The sequence below is a fragment of the Oryctolagus cuniculus genome, chromosome 9 (assembly GCF_964237555.1).
Source record: "Oryctolagus cuniculus chromosome 9, mOryCun1.1, whole genome shotgun sequence".
In the NCBI taxonomy this organism is placed as follows: domain Eukaryota; kingdom Metazoa; phylum Chordata; class Mammalia; order Lagomorpha; family Leporidae; genus Oryctolagus; species Oryctolagus cuniculus.
The window spans coordinates 17,385,489-17,401,495 of NC_091440.1; the positions used below are offsets into that span (position 1 = coordinate 17,385,489).

The 16,007-nt window shown below is 41.8% G+C and overlaps 1 protein-coding gene across 2 annotated transcripts in view; it reads left to right on the forward strand.

The window, feature by feature from the left end:
• The window catches only part of ABCC4 (ATP binding cassette subfamily C member 4 (PEL blood group)), a 267,134-nt gene extending 253,516 nt beyond the window's left edge, over positions 1-13,618 (forward strand). For both annotated transcript variants that reach the window (XM_002713003.5, XM_051850536.2), the window contains 2 exons: positions 443-577; positions 11,844-13,618. In XM_002713003.5, coding sequence (XP_002713049.1) covers positions 443-577; positions 11,844-11,951 — 243 coding nt within the window. In that variant the 3' untranslated portion in view covers positions 11,952-13,618. The remainder of the gene's footprint in view (positions 1-442; positions 578-11,843) is intronic.
• Positions 13,619-16,007: the final 2,389 nt, after the last annotated feature.

The window sequence follows — 16,007 nt, forward strand, 5'->3', positions numbered from 1 at the left end:
CTCTCACTCTCACTCTGCCTTCTGAATAAACAGCTAAATATTTAAACAACAACAACAAAAAGATGTTTCCCAGTTCTGAGCGTATGTGTAAATACCCCTCAAAGCGCACATGGTGGGAGTTAAAGCCCTAACTTAAGATTCGCAGCCCCAAATGCCCTTGACCGAGCATAAAGTGCCAGAGGACTGCTGAGTGCCCATGAGGATAGTCTAGAACTTCCATTTTTCTTCCTCTCCTATAGCATTATCATAATAAAAGGTCAGGTTAGGCCTTTGTCTGCCTGGTAAAACAGTGTAATCAAAGCAGTTAAACACCATCCAGGCCCTACCACCCAGAGCCTTCTGTGTCCTTCTTCCCCCACCCCTTCCGAGACATTGTCGGAGTTATGATATAGGTTGTTGCCAACCCTTGTGTTTCAATGGGCTGCTTTCTGCTGACTAACAGGTTTTGGATTCAGGAAGACTGAAAGAATATGATGAGCCATATGTTTTGCTGCAAAATAAAGAGAGCCTATTTTACAAGATGGTGCAACAGCTGGGCAAGGCAGAAGCCGCTGCCCTCACCGAGACGGCAAAACAGGTGAGCGTGCGCCCCGGCGCTGTAATTAACGTTTGTCTCAAACTGCTCCCTCCTCACGGCTTGGCACCCTGGGTATGGTAACAAGCACTGTGTGCCCTTTTCAATTATAAGCCTCCAGAGACAAAGCTTCATGATCGGGCCTTAACAATACATCCTGGGTTGAAGTCAGGCCTACAGAGAGGCTGTGGTGGCAGCAGGAGAGGGTGGGGGAAGGGAGGTCTGTACACGCTCACCTGTGCAAGCAGGTGTACCTACCTACCAGGGAGAGAGACTGGAGGGTGGACTTTCCACACGGTTCATCTCTGCAGATTCAGATTCTCATAGGAGAAAGGTGTATAGCACAGAAGATGCACTCTGCAAACCCATTGCATTTCATCGGCGTGATATTTATGTAATAACACATTTGAGATACGAATGCGGTTCAGCTGTACCCAGAAAATTGGAGAGTTTAAGACCAAAATGTGGAATAGTGTTCACTCGTTCTCCATCAGGGAAATGTGTAGATGCTTTTGTTTTAGGTTTTCTAATTTATAAACGAGACTGTCATTTTTTGCCCAAGCTTTCCCCGCTTTGTTGAGAGCGCCCGAAAGCTAGAGTCGGATGAGTGCTTGCAGGTTTACACAGCCTGGAAAGTATCTGGCAGCGGTGACGATGCAGCTTTGTCTCTTGCCGCCTCTCATTCTTTCTTGGAATTTGTAAGATGGGAGTTGTATCGATGGGAGGATTTGTAAGATGGGAGTTGTACTGCTGGATGTAGTGTTCTTGCCACCTGCCGTGTGTGGCCTGGGGTGGAAAGACACTTCCAAGGGTTCATGGTGAGGCTCACTTCTCGTGACCTCTGGCCATGACAGTATGAGAGTGCTGTTCCTTCTTCATTGTTTTCTACATTTCTCAGATTTTCAGTCCTTTTGTGTAAAAGATTTAACCAAAATCTAGCCTAGGTTCCCTTCTGTCACCAACTCTCTCATCTCTTCCCTCTTGAATAATGAGGAGCTGTGCCTTCCACACTGTTCATGGGGTATTTCTTCGAGTTCTGCTTCCATCCTCAAAGCTGTTCAATAAATGACTGAGTGTCCACAGTATCATTCTGGGTACTGGCATACGTGTTGGATGTGCCATAGTCACTGATGATGTAAGCCAAGGAGTAGAGAACAGCAGGGATGCTTGATGAAGTTTGGAGCCATGGTGATGGTGAGGATGATGATTAAACTCGATACCCGTTTTGTGACATGTACTGTGCTACACTGCAGCTTCTCTTACCATTGCCCACTTAGAAGGCTGAGACTTGGAGAGGGGAAGAAAACTGCTCAGGGTCACGTGGATAGCTGAGTGATGGCAGTCATGGTTCATACCTGGGCTTAGGGACAGCAGAGTCTGTTCTGAACTTCTCATAAGGACTGAGGTTGTATGGGAATGTGGTGGGAGGCTTCTCTTGGAGCACTAGATAGGAAGTCTTCAAAAGGTCATGAGAAATGCGTATTTAATAAAAACTATGTGTGCATTTCAAATGTTTTTGCAGCAAAATATACTTGGAATTCCACTTTCCACAAACTTTTTGTAGTACCCTTGTAATTTTTTTTTAATGTCTGAAGTATATGGAATACTTTCATCTTCGAGAGTGTCACCCACTCAAAGCTTCCTTCATAAGACCCAATCAATCATTTGGGATTCCTTGTATAATCTAGGCACAAAGGAGCCAAGAACTTCAAACCTTTTTGTTCTTTGACACCTCAGGCATTTCACATCAAAGAGATGTGTCCCCACCTACATGTCAAAGTCCCCACTTTAAAAATATGTTATCATTATATTATCTAGGCATTGAGTAATGAGAAATAGATCATAGAATTTTAGATAGATCCATGTAATATAATATAGTTCAATACTTTATTATGAATTACTTAAACCCCCAGTAACGTGACCCAGTATTGTGCCAGTTTTTGAGAGAGACAGAAATCTTTTCTTTCTGTCAACATTTTAATTCAAGTATAACATACCTGTACAAGTAGACTAGCGCATAGGTCATACAATTAGGCATCTCTTGATCCCTGAACCAGTCATCAATTGTGTAGCTCAACAAAATTGATAGTAACGTACATTTGCATAGTTCTTGCATGTATGACTTCACGTAATCCTCCCAACAGTTCATTTTCAACCCACTTTATTGATGAGGATATTGGATCGAGGGTTCTTTGGGAGGCACAGAGCCTCAGTACAGAACAGAGAGTAAATTGCTGGGTAAACAGGCCCCCAAGGGATACTGCATTCTGTAGAATGAAAATGCTTTCCCTTGTTTTGTTTAGTATCCAAGGTGGTGCCAGTCACCCAGCTCACACAGTGGCACAATGTCCCTCTTGGATTTCAGCCCTTCCTAACCACTGGCTCAGGTCACTTCTACAGAGACGTAAGGAAATACGTATCTTGATTCCCACCTGAGTTCCATGTCTTACTTCATGTTACTTTCACACACACTTGGTCCTCTTAGGAGAATAAGCTGTCAAATTGTCAGCCTTTTACATGTACAGGCATCAAATCTCAACGCATGATTCGGAACTAGAACACCATGAGGATTAGTCTAAATCAACAAGCTTTTCACTCCCAACAGGTTAGAATTCATGTGTTTGAAAAGAAAGTTCATCGTGTGGGAATAGGCACTTCCAAGTCACGTACTCTGGACGACAGAGTTGCTTTTCTGAAAATGTAGGTGCAGGCAAGCTGAGTCACCCTTTGATTGGCCTCTGTGAATGATCCATGAAAAAGAAAAAATTTAGGCATGTAAAGCTGAAAGGTATATTCATTTGCTTAGGCTGGCATAGCAGAATACCACCGAGTGGGTGGGCTGTTGTCTCCCTGTTGCGGAGGCCAGAAATGCAAGATCGAGGTGTCAGCAAGAGTGGGTGTCCTCTGAGGTTTCTTTTTTTGGCATGGTGATGTCACCTTCTCTGCCTTCATGTGGTCTTCCGTGTGTATGTGTGTGTCCTAATCTCTTTGTCTTAAGTCATATTAGATTACACAAAAGAGGTCAATTTCCCTTTTACAGTTCCTGTCTCCAAATCCACTCACATTCTGAAGTACTAGGTTAAGACTTCAACATATGGGTTGGGGTTGAGGGCAGGAGACAGGCAATTCAGCACACAACAGTGGATGAATCCCTGTCATGTGATGTCCTTAATGAACCAGACCTGCCAGAGGCCAGATGTGCAACGGAGATGCCATTGTGTCTAACTAGATGTTACCAAACACAACTCCAAAGTGAAGAAATTCCAACATCTGGACTCCAGCAGTCTGGACTTACTTGACTAGGTGAAGGGGCACTTTCAATCACGGGCCTTATATGTAAGTTCAAGGTCTGTAGCCTCCAGGGCCTCATCTGTAGTGCAGGATTGCCGGTACCTTGGCGTCTTCACAGTTCCTTCACAGTCAGAGGAGATCATGTATGTTTAAGTGCTTCTAAGAATATAAGGCCGTTTGTAAATACAAACAAATTCTATCTGTTTGATCAAATTTGCTCACTTTTAAGAGGTTATAGATTGAACTCCTTACCTCTCAACAATAACAAAAGTATCTAAAGTTCTAAATAGCTTGAGATACTCTAAATAACACAAAAGTATGAACTCTAAGACTTGAGTTTCTTATACTGTATTTTGTAATTAAACAATTTCTGCTTTTATCTTTAACTTATATTTTGGTTTATTTTGCTTTTGTTTCTTAAAACTTGGATGCTATTGTTTTCTTCCTTGCTTATTAATACAGATGTTTTAAGGCTGAATTTTCCTGTGAATATTGCTTTGGCCATATCCTGTAGGTTCTGACATGTAGTGTTTTTGTGATAGTTTGTTAAATATATTTTTCCCTGCAGTCTTTGTTCTCACTTCCTCATTGGTCCAGAAGTTATTCAAGAAGAAGCTTTTTAAAACTTCATGGTTGTAAGGGCTTATTTATGATTCTTTACCATCTTACTTCTCTTTCATTGTTTCATGTCACACATGTTGTGTGTACTATTTCTACAAATGTGTTGTAGTACATGGGCAATTTTTCTGAATGTTTTTGGTCATTAAAAAGCAGGAGTATTGGCTGTTTAAGGTATAGAGCATAATAATTGAATTGATCTACTTTATTAGTTATATTATTTAAGGCCCCTCTGTTGTTTTTATTGGTCCATTTAATGTGACTTGAATTTATTTAGAAAAGAAAATTAGTCCCATGCCCTACATGTCTTCTCATAGTTCCTCTCATCTTTCTGTGGGAAAATGGATGCTATGATTTTCAGCCCACAGATGCTCATGAATGGTGTTTTCACTTTGAATTCTGTTTTCCACCATTTTAAAGTGTCTTTCTGTTATTCACTTAATGTTCTCGGCCCTGAATCCAAGCTGACTCAAATCTAAGATCAGGGCCCTATTTTCACATTGCTTTCATTTACTGCATATGTCTATAATTATCTTTCAGTATCCAAAAGTATGTCTCTTGTTTATGGCATCTAGTTAGGTTTTGCTCAGAGATTTAATCTTAGCCTTTTACTTTTGACAGGTGAGTTTAGTCCATTTATATTTATTGGGTTCATGATTATATTTTTGTTCCATCGTGTTCTGCTCTGTTGCTAGTTATTTCATTGTTTAACTTATCATCGCTGATTGTTTGCTTATTTGTTTATTGTTTTATGTGTGATCCTTTCATTTCTTCTAAATACTCTTTGTCATTAACTCCATATGACAACATCAGTACAATTCTTTCCCTCCATTCTTGTATCAAATTTTAATTATTTACTTTTACTTCTGCACTTTCCCTTCAAACCTTAAATACTGGGGTACTGCAAAACATTCTTGGGAAATAGAATAAAAAAAGATATGTTCATTTTGATACAAAAAATTTGAAATCCGTGCAAAATTTTTCAGAAAACACATTTTCCATGAGCTTTTTGAAGTCTTCAAGTATTCTTTTCATTGGCACTAGAATCTCTTACTTACTGCATGTCTAAAATATTTGTCTACTGCCTCTCTAATTTGACTTGCCTGGCCATAAAATTCTTGAGTTATACTTTCTTTCACTTGGTATGTTATAATTTTTAAGGTCTTCTAGCTCTGTTTGTTTATATGGCCAGGTTAGGCATACTTGGTCTTTCTTCCTTGGATACCAAAAGGATTCTTTATTTTGAAGGTTATTAATTTTTCTAGGACTTCATGGCATACCCATTTATACATTAGCTTCAAGTCTTTTCGTGTGTGTCTGGAAGTTTATTTGAATTATATCTTTGAAAATATTTTTCATTGTTTTGTCCTCTTTACAAATACCAACCATATACATGTTGTATGTCCTTGCCTATTTTGTGAAACTAATTTTTCCTAAACCATTTACATTTTTTATTAACTTCCGTATATTTTGCTTACTTGTGCAATCCTGCACACCTCACTGTTTTTTCCAGCAGTGATTCTTCACTATGAGTACCTGAGAATTAACTTTATAAAAAGTTGTGGAGGTTCAAGTCCTAGATTGGGTGGCCCCACTGGTGTGGTGTCTGGCGAGAGTGATAGATAGCAGTGCCAGAGCCCATCCAGAGGAAGTGTACCCTGGGATGTCAGGAAGCAGAGACGGGCTCTGCCCAGCTCCGGCTTTCAAGACAACCCTCAGGAGAACTGCCTTCTGGGGACCGACTCCCAGTGAGCTAACAAACTCCCACTAGGTCCTCCTCCTAAACGCCGTAATTGGACTGTTTCCACCCTTTTGGTACCGTTAACTTAAGACATCTGGCTTTTAGTGTTTTGTTTGCTTATTTATTTACTTCTTTCTTTTTCAATTTTTTAGAAAAAGAGAGAGAGATCTCTTCCATCTGCTGTTTTATTCTCCGAATGCCAGTAATAACCAGGGCTGGGCCAGGCCAAAGCCAGGAGTCCAGAACTCAGCCCAGGTCTCCCGTGTGGGTGGTAGGGATCCAGATACCTTCATGTGCTGCCTCCTGGCTCATTAGCAGGGGCCAGATTGGAAGTAAAGGAACCAGGACCCCAGCCAATCAGTCCAGTATGAAATGTTAGCATCTCAGGTGGCGTCTGAAACATTGCACCAAATGCTTGCCCCAAAAACTTTTAGATTCAAATGTCTATGTGAGTTTGGGAGCTAAATCCAATTCAGAGTATATCAGATAGTGGCTAATCTTTACCCTGCCTTCAGTAGAACTGTCATTTCTTTGATAATTTGATTTTTATCTTCCATTTCACTTCTGGCATTTGTCAGCTTACTTTTCAGCATCTTCCATTGTTCTGCCATGATTCCCTGTACTATTGTGTCTCTGTTGTCCACAGCTTGATTGGTCTGCTATATCATTTTCTTTTAGTGTATTACATTATAATTGTTCATAGTTTTCCTTTTCTCAGTGTCTACACATCTGTTATGTTTGTCTTGTTCTTTTGTCTTTTTATATAGTTTATAAATCCTATATTACTTCTTTCATCATCATTAGTTCTAGTCATCAACTTTTTTGGGGAAAAAAAAAAGATTGATTGATTTGAAAGGCAGAGTTACAAAGACAGGGAAATGGAAATCTGTGAATCTTCTGGTTTGCTCCCCAGATGGCCACAATGGCTGGGGCTGGACCACGTGGAAGCCAGGAGCCAGGAACTCCATCCAGGTCTCCCACATGAGTAGCAGGGGACAAGCGTTTGGGCCATCTTCTGCTGCCTTCTCAGGCACATTACCAGAGAGTTGGGTCAGAAATGGAGCAACCAGAGCTGGACCAGTGTTCTGATATAGGATGCCAGGGTCACCACTGCACCACAATGCCAGCCCTCCTACTTACTCAACATCTTGATTGAAATGAGTTTTCCCAAATAGCTACAGGATAGTTGGTGGCCAGGGCATTGTTTCAGGCTGAAGAGACAGACACAGAGAAAGGTTGAAAACGTGTATTTGTTTAGTCTTCCCACCTCAGCAGAGGAGAGAGTTGGGCAGTTACAATGCCACTTACAAGTCAGTCTTCTCTCAGAACCTCATGGATGAGCATACTGCTGGCCAAGATGTTTGAGTCTGCCAGCTGATGGGAGAAGCGTGCTCTCCCATGATTGCTGCGACCTGGTCCCATAGGCGTCCTCTGTGTTGCCACAGCCCCTTAGATCCAGTGGCCTCTGGCAGCCCTTTCAGATATTTTGCCATTCAGGTTTCGCATGGGTCTGGACATCATCAAATATTAAACTTTTAAAGTTCTCAGTATCCTTGATGCTTAGGGTGAGTTTTGTCAGGATAAGGAGAGGGAAAGTTCATTATCGCATTATCTTTAAGGCAGAAACCATCCCTAACTCTGCAGTTCTCCTTAACTTTGATAATAGGAGGGGACTTCAGAAAGTTCTTGGAAAATTTGCATTATCTTTTAATTCCACTTTTCGTGAATTTTTGACACCTCTTTGTGCATACCAACCATGTGCAGCAAAATCTGACCTGCTTTAAAGATGAGGAACTTGAGGCCTTGCGACCTACTGTGATTGCTCTGGGGCTGTGCAAGTTAGTGCAAACTGACAGTCTTGAACCACAATTCAACACATTGCATTGTGTCTTATAAGTAGCAGGTAAAGAAAGGCCCAATTCTCTGTGCGTGCAAGGCAGCTTTTAGTCCCCTGTTGCTGCCAGTGAGATCTAACTCCATTATGGTAGCTTTGTTAGCGAGCTAGAGTTTAGATACTGACCTTGGTTTTAACATACTTTAGAGAAACAGTAGTGAACCAAACCCAAGAGAAAGAGAGGAGGGACAAGATATCCGACACTCAGTGGTCTTAAGTTCTGCTTGCCCCCCAACATTTACACTTTTTTAAGATTTATTTATTTTACTTGAAAGTCAACAGTTACATGAAATCTTTACTTAATGTATGCTAAACTGATCTTCTGTATATAAAGAGAATCGAAAATGAATCTTGATGTGAATGGAAGGGGAGAGGGAGTGGGAAAGGGGAGGGTTGCGGGTGGGAGGGACGTTATAGGGGGGAAGCCATTGTAATCCATAAGCTGTACTTTGGAAATTTATATTCATTAAATAAAAGTTAAAAAAAAAAAAGTCAACAGTTACAGAGAGGAGACGCAGAAAGGGAGAGGGGGTCTTCCATCCACTGGTTCACTCCCCAGATGGCCGCAATGGCCAGAGCTGCGCCAGTCCGAAGCCAGGAGCCAGGAGCTTCTTCCAGCTCTCCCACATGGGTGCAGGGGCCCAAGGACTTGGGCCATCTTCTACTGCTTTCCCAGGCCAGGCAGAGAGCTGGATCAGAAGTGGAGCAGCTGGGACTCAAACCAGCGCCCATATGGAATACCAACACCACAGGTGGTAGCTTTACCCACGACGCCACAGCGCCGGCCCCAACATTTACGCTTTTAGAGAATTGTCTCCTGAAATCCTTGCAACCCTTGAACTTGGCATTTTTATCTCTACATGAAGAAACTGAGGCAGAGCAGCCTAAGTACCTTCCCAGTGTCACCAGTTCGTGAGTGTGAGGACTGCAGCTTCTGCCATCTCTCTGATGGACTTTTCTACTCCCCGGTTACCATAGCCCTTCAGTAAAAGGCATTCAGGCTGCGGCTCTGGGGTTCTGTTATGATCAGATCAACAAGGCCACAGCAAGGACTCTGCTTGCTTTGTTGTCATCTCGCGTGCGGATGATGCTGCCACTTTCCCTGTGCTAAGGGGCCACTTCTCCTAGCAGCATTTGCAGTCACACCCAGCACTTACCTCGGCTTGTTTTCGGCTGCAGCCTGTAGCCATTAATTAGTTCCTATGAGGTAAGTCCTTGTTATCTCACTTTACAGAGTAGGCGGCCGGCACGGAGACAGGCTCAGTGATTTTTCCAGCATCAGCAGTCGGTCTCGGGAGAGAGAGCGCCCCTCCCCGGCTCAGGGACCCCATGAAGACCCTGCTGGAGAGGGCGCAGTGGTCTTCACTCCCTCCCTTGCCTGCGCTGTTACAGAAAGATGCTTTTTGTTATCACAGGTTTCTTTTGCAGTTTCACGGTTTTGTGCGCCATAGTATGTCACACAATGAGGGAACCAGTGAGAAGAAAGGTCAGAGCAGGGAGCCTACACACAGCTTCTCTTCCACACTTATCTCAGGCCATGAAGCTGGAACCATTTCAGTTAAGGATTAATAATCATATTTTCTTTACTTAAAAAAATCTCCTGGAGTGGACTATGGGGAAAGACCCAGCTTATTCTGGGAGTTCTTTCAAACAGTGGGAATAGAAACAGAACAGCCACTTGTCCTTTTTGGCTGTTCTTAGTTTTAGCAAGAAAAAGCTGTTTTGTGGAATATATAAATATGTAACTGGGGCTGCCTTCTGCAGTGCCAGCATCCCATGTGAGCACCAGTTCTAGTCCCAGCTGCTCCTCTTCCGATCCAGCTCCCTGCCAATGTGCCTGGGAAAGCAGTGGAAGATGGCCCAAGCCACTCATGTGGGAGACCAGGGTGGCGTTCAGGTTCTTGACTTCAGCCTGGCCCAGGCCTGGCCATTGTGGCCATCTGGGGAGTGAACCAGCAGATGGAAGATCTCTCTCTCTCTCTCTCCCTCTCTTCCTCTCTATAACACTGCCTTTCAAATATATAAAATATTAAAAATAAATAAAAATGTAACTGTAAATAATAGGCTAGCTTTAAAAGGTAGGGGAGGGGGCCAGCACTGTGGTGCAGTGGGCTAAGCTTCCAGCTATGGCACCGGAATCCCATATGGGCACCTCTTCGAGTCCTAGCAGCTCCTGTTCCAATCCAGCTCTCTGCTAAGGCCTGGGAAAGCCGTAGAGGATGGCCCAAGTGCTTGTGCCCTTGCTTCCATTTGGGAAACCAGGAAGAAGCTCCTAGCTCCTGGCTTCGGATTGGCCCAACTCCAGCCTTTACAACATTTAGAGAATGAACCAGTGGATGGAAGACCTCTCTCTCTCTCTCTCTGCCTTTCAAATAAATAAATCTTAAAAAAAAAAAAAAAAGGGGCGGGAGATGTTAAGAAATTACTTCCTCCACCACCACCAAATATTATTTCTGAAAACAGTAAGGTCTAAGTATTTTTTCATCAAGTGACATTTTAATGTACAGTATTTTGTACGAAATGATTTTTTTGAATAACAAGAATGCCAGCAATGGGAAAAAAAGGAAGTCCACTTAATATGTAGGTAGGCGTCACAGCCATTTGCTTTTTGGTATGTGAAGTCCATTATCTCCAGGGATAACTTTGTTGACAGCACCCACAAATATATTTGGAGCCAGGTTTTATAAAATAGATCCAGAAGTGTATTACTAAGAAACCCAGCCCATGACACGTGTCCGCCTTAGACAGACGGCACATTTTCTGTTTTAAAGACTCAAACAAAACTTTTCACATTCTTCTTTGGAGAAAAAAAAATTACATTTGAAGTCCTTTTTCACCCCAACACATTGTGAGATAAGAGCTCACACGTCTCAACATTATTTCATTTTGTTATGCGCCATCTGTCAAGGAGCCAAGATACGATACAGCTGCTAAAACCTGATGATTGTGGAACAGAGCAACTTGACAGCATTTCATTGCCTTTATATTCTGATTATACATTTATCAGAAAACCTGTATCTCTTCTAGTTCAGCTAGAAATTGGTAGACTTCAGGAACTCAAAGGCTTGGCAAAGAACTGGCCTATTATTTGGTATCATCTTACATTTGAGAGAAGTTGCTTGGTGGAGTCATTGTTAAGGGCTTTTGCTTCTCTTTTCATTATTGTGGCCCGCTATCCACAGCTCACATTTCTATAGGCCCTATAACTGCTCTGCCGCACAAATTAAACGCCAGGATATTTCATACATGTACGCCACCATTTCAATGCTTGTCAATCAGAGTTTATGAAATATAGGGATTACAACCTGATATTAACATCCGAATCCATTGTGCTCATTTTGTGTGCGAAAATGAGAAACCCTCCTGCAGGCGCTGAAGTCCCCAGCCTCTTTGTCGTCCTGCTTTTAATTTATCTCCGGGTTTTCAGTCAGTGAAATGATTTTGCTTATCAATGTCATGCAGTGATAAAATGCATCTCTGAATCAGGCTGATCGGAACTCAAGTGGATCTACAGGTTGTTTGGCATCCAGGCCGGCCCTGCTCAGGGTGTGGTGGGACTTACTCCTCTACAGACTACTCATATCCTTGTTTTTCAATTGTGTCTCAGTGAGTGAGACCAATTGCTCCACATGAAGTGGCCATATAGAAATGCATTGCTTTAGGGAGACGGACTTTAACCCTTTGAAACAGGTCCTTGTGACGCTTGCTTTGGTTTTTTTGGACAGGTGTTCTTCAAAAGGAATTATCCAGAGGTTGCTCACACGGACTCCGTGGTTTTGAACACTTCCAACGGACAGCCCTCAGCCTTAACCATTTTTGAGACAGCACTGTGATCCTGCCAAGATGTCGACTATTCCAAAGGCATTTTCCAATTGTGTTTGCACTGTGTAAACTCTATTGTACATTGTTTACTCTAGCAACAATATGCACACATTCAAAATGATAGTGTATTTGGAGTTTTCCCTCAACTTCATCCAGTGATTTCAAGCTCTGACAAAATGATTTGTTATTTTTATTCAAATGTCACTGTTTTTGTTTAATCTGAAATCAGAGGTGCAGGCCACCAGTAAAAAAAAAAAAGAAACTACCAAGCTTAATGCCTTACCAAGACCCCAGAGCCAAAGCTCAGTTTGTAAGGAATAAAATAAAGTTGTCACAAGTTGTGTGTGTTTTTTTTTAACTGCTGGTCCCAAATTGAATATCAAGTTCCAGTTACATCAGGGATTCTGTTTGCTTAAAGACTGTGTGAGGCTACCACTTTGTCTCCCCATTTTTCTTTACCATGACTAGGACCCATTATTCTCCACCAAGCCCTCTGGTTAAAATTGTATAGATTCAACTAATAGGAAAAACAGCAACAAAAAATGCTTTAATTGACTGAGGTAGGGAGAGTCTACCCCCATCAGAAAAAGAGAATGGCTAAAGTATGGAAGATCGATATTTTATTGTATGTTCTAATAGAGATGGAAGAGAACATAACACTCTCTAAATATGAGTGCCCTGGCAGGTGATTTGATAACAAAGGACACTGTGGGACTAGCAGGCATCCTTCAGGTTCACACGACTAGGGAGCTCTGTTGGGGTTCTCGAGTCGGCATGGTGATGCTTTCCACAAAGTCCAGACCTCTCGCTGGAATTCCCGAACTACGTATAGTATTCTTATTTGGATTTCTGGTTTACCAGAAGGTTAACCCTCTTGACTATAGACCTTTTGGTTTAGCCTTTATGGAAATCCTTCCTCCATCACATGCATAGGATCCGCTGACATGGTAAGAAAAATTGAAAATCGTTGCAAACATTGACAGTAATTATGCAGTCCGTTCTCAGGATGTATTCAGAAAGTTCACGGCCGTGAGCCTGCCCAGAGTAGTTTATGTTTACTTGTGACCACTAATAATAGTTTCCGTAGGTCTTTCTGAATCAACAAACCACAATACTTCCTAGGGCCTGTTGTGCGTTATTTGAGCTCTGAGTCTAGTTTTTCTTGATGATGGTGGCTGTGATAGGTTAAGTTCATGTTGCTAAAGATTTTGCTGTCAGGCTTTAAGCGGACTTTCATGACCTCAGAAGGAGGCAGAACTACCCTCAAATTGCATGCATTAATACAGCGGGTTTGTAGACTCATGGAGAGAAAGAAGCATGTTTGGTGAAATGGAGCATTAAAAAGCACACACACATAGCAAACTACCCAAATGCACTGGGTGTGGGAGCTGTTTCGACTCTGTATTTAGAAATTATGGTTAATGTTTACTCCCTATAAACCACACACACCAACTTGTCCGTTAGTAGTGGTGTTTAGAGTTTCTGGAGACTGAAATGACAACAGTGATAATTGTAAGGTTTGTTAAAATATTGGAAACATTTGCAATGTGTTTTTGTGTTTATTTGGTCTTTAGAGGTTAAAGGCTGCCATAAAAACATGCGTGTTTTCATTTCTGTTTTAATATCATCATAGGATTTTTTTTAATTCAGTTGAAATAAATGACAGTTTTCATCTCTATTCAGAGAACTTTATTTTTGTTCTTACATCACTGACTCACGTCCTTGCTGATGCAAGCCATTGTGTTTCCTGAGATCAAAAATATAAACTCAAAAAGTGCCTTCCATTATCAGCTGGTTTTCTTGCCTAATTAGGTCTACCGAATATTCTAAGCAGATCCATGGTTTTCAGACAGATTGAAACATTACTTGGAAGCAGGTCTAGTTGCAACGTTCTGGGGAAGGGTTTTAGCCTAGGCCCTAGGCTTGAACAACTATGAAATGGCTGAAGTTTGTGTTTTTGATTTTTAAGGTGATTTTGTCCAAAAGTAACAAGAAACACCCATGGCTACTGCATTTAAAACACTATAGATTGGGTGGGCATTTATCCTATGGTTAAGATGCCCATATCCCATATTGGAGGTGCCTAGATTGATTTCTGACTCTAGCTCCCCCTAATGCAGGCCCTGAGAGGTAGCAGTGATGGCTGGAGTAATTAGACTCCTGCTACTCAAAGTGGGAGACCTTGCTTTGGTGCCTGACCCTGGCCATGGCTGTTGTGAACATTTGGAGAGTGAACCAATGGATGGGAGCTCTCTCCACTCCACTCCACTCCACTACCTCTCATATAAAAGGCTAAAAAAAATCTATAGAATATAGATAATCATGGTCCGGGACTGACAGCATCACCTGAGAACTTAACTAGAAATGCAGATTTTTGTGCATTATTCCAGATCTGGTAAGTCAGAACTTCTGTGATGTGAACTAGTAATCTGTGTTTCAACAAGCTCTAGGGGTGATTCAGATTCAGGCTAAAGTCTGAGAACCAGTACCATAGAACATAAAGAACTCTGAAAATGCATTAAGAAAATACACAATTAAGAGAAATGGACAAAAGACTTGAATCGGCATTTTACAAAAAAGAATGTCCACGTGTCTAATAAGTGGAAAGTGCTCACATTGTTCACCAGGGAAATGCAAATTAAAACCACAGTGAGCTAGCACCAAACACTCACTAGAATGGCTAAGATTTAAAAAGATTGAGGATACCACTCAGTCACTGGTGGAGCAATGGTAGCTTAGACACTGCTGTGCACATAAAAAGTATTGAAAAGCTTACTTTGGGAAATGATAGCATTTATTCCCACTGTACACCTTATGATCTACTATGTCTACTCCAAGTGTGTCTGCATATGCACCAAGAGATGTTTTCAAGGATGTTTCTAGAAACATAATTCATAATAGCTTAAGCTAGAAATAATCAAAGTGATCAACGGTAGAAAGAAAACGCACTGTGAGGGAGTGTTGTCTGTAGCAGTGAAGGAAATTAAACTACATTAGTAATGTAGATGAATTTCATGTTCCAGAGAAGTCTGACCCAAAAGAATAGTTAAGGTCCCATTAAAAGTTCAAAAATAGTTCCATCCAAACTATAGTGTGCAAAGTCAGAATAGTGCTTGACTTTTGGAAAACAGAAGGGGTCGATAGTGGACAGAAATAGGGGCTTCTAAGGGTGCTTGAAGTGTTGGGTTTTTGTTTCACTTTTAGCTTAGGCAATGGTTACTTCAATCTTCACTGGGCTGTTCATTTGTTTTCTGCACCTTGATATCACAATTCACGGTCAAGTAACTGAAGACAAAAGTTGTTCTTGGCCTTGTCTTTCTTCTAGAACCTCAAACCCAGTGCCTGTATCTTCAGAGAAGAAACTGTGGTTTGTCTTGTGGTCCTTAGGAGATGGAGCACTGAAAGCTCTTGGTGTGTGAAAAGCCAAGGCCAATGTTTCCTCTAACCAGTTAGAATGAATCACTTCCATTCCAATTCCAGGATAAATACAAAAATAAGGAGTTATCAGGTTTTTCGGGATTTTATTTTCTAAACTACTTCATTAAGGTCTAATTGCACACACAATGGTGTGCATATTTAACGTGTACAACTTCATGATTTGGAGATAAGCACATGTACATCCATGACACCATCACCATAATCTGTCGTAAACGTATCCAACACTGGGGCCGGCATTGTGGGATAATGGGTTAAACTACCACCTGTAATGCTGGCATCCCATGTGGGCACAGGGTTCGAGTCCCAGCTGTTCCACTTCCAGTCCAGCTCCAAACTATTGCACTTGGGAAAGCAGGTGCAATAGTTTGGAAGTGGAAGCTGATCTAGGTGCTTGGGCTCCTGCACCCATGAGGGAGACCTGGATGAAGCTCCTGTCTCCTGGCTTCAGCCTGGCCCAGCCTTGGCCACTGTGGCCATTTATGGAGTGAACCACTGGATGGAAGATTTCTCTCTCTCTCTCTCTCTCTCTCTCTCTCTCTCACTCTACCTTCCAAATAAATTAATCTTTAAAAACAAATATCTAACACTATCCAAAGTTTCTCCCTGCACTTTATTTTTAAATCGCATTA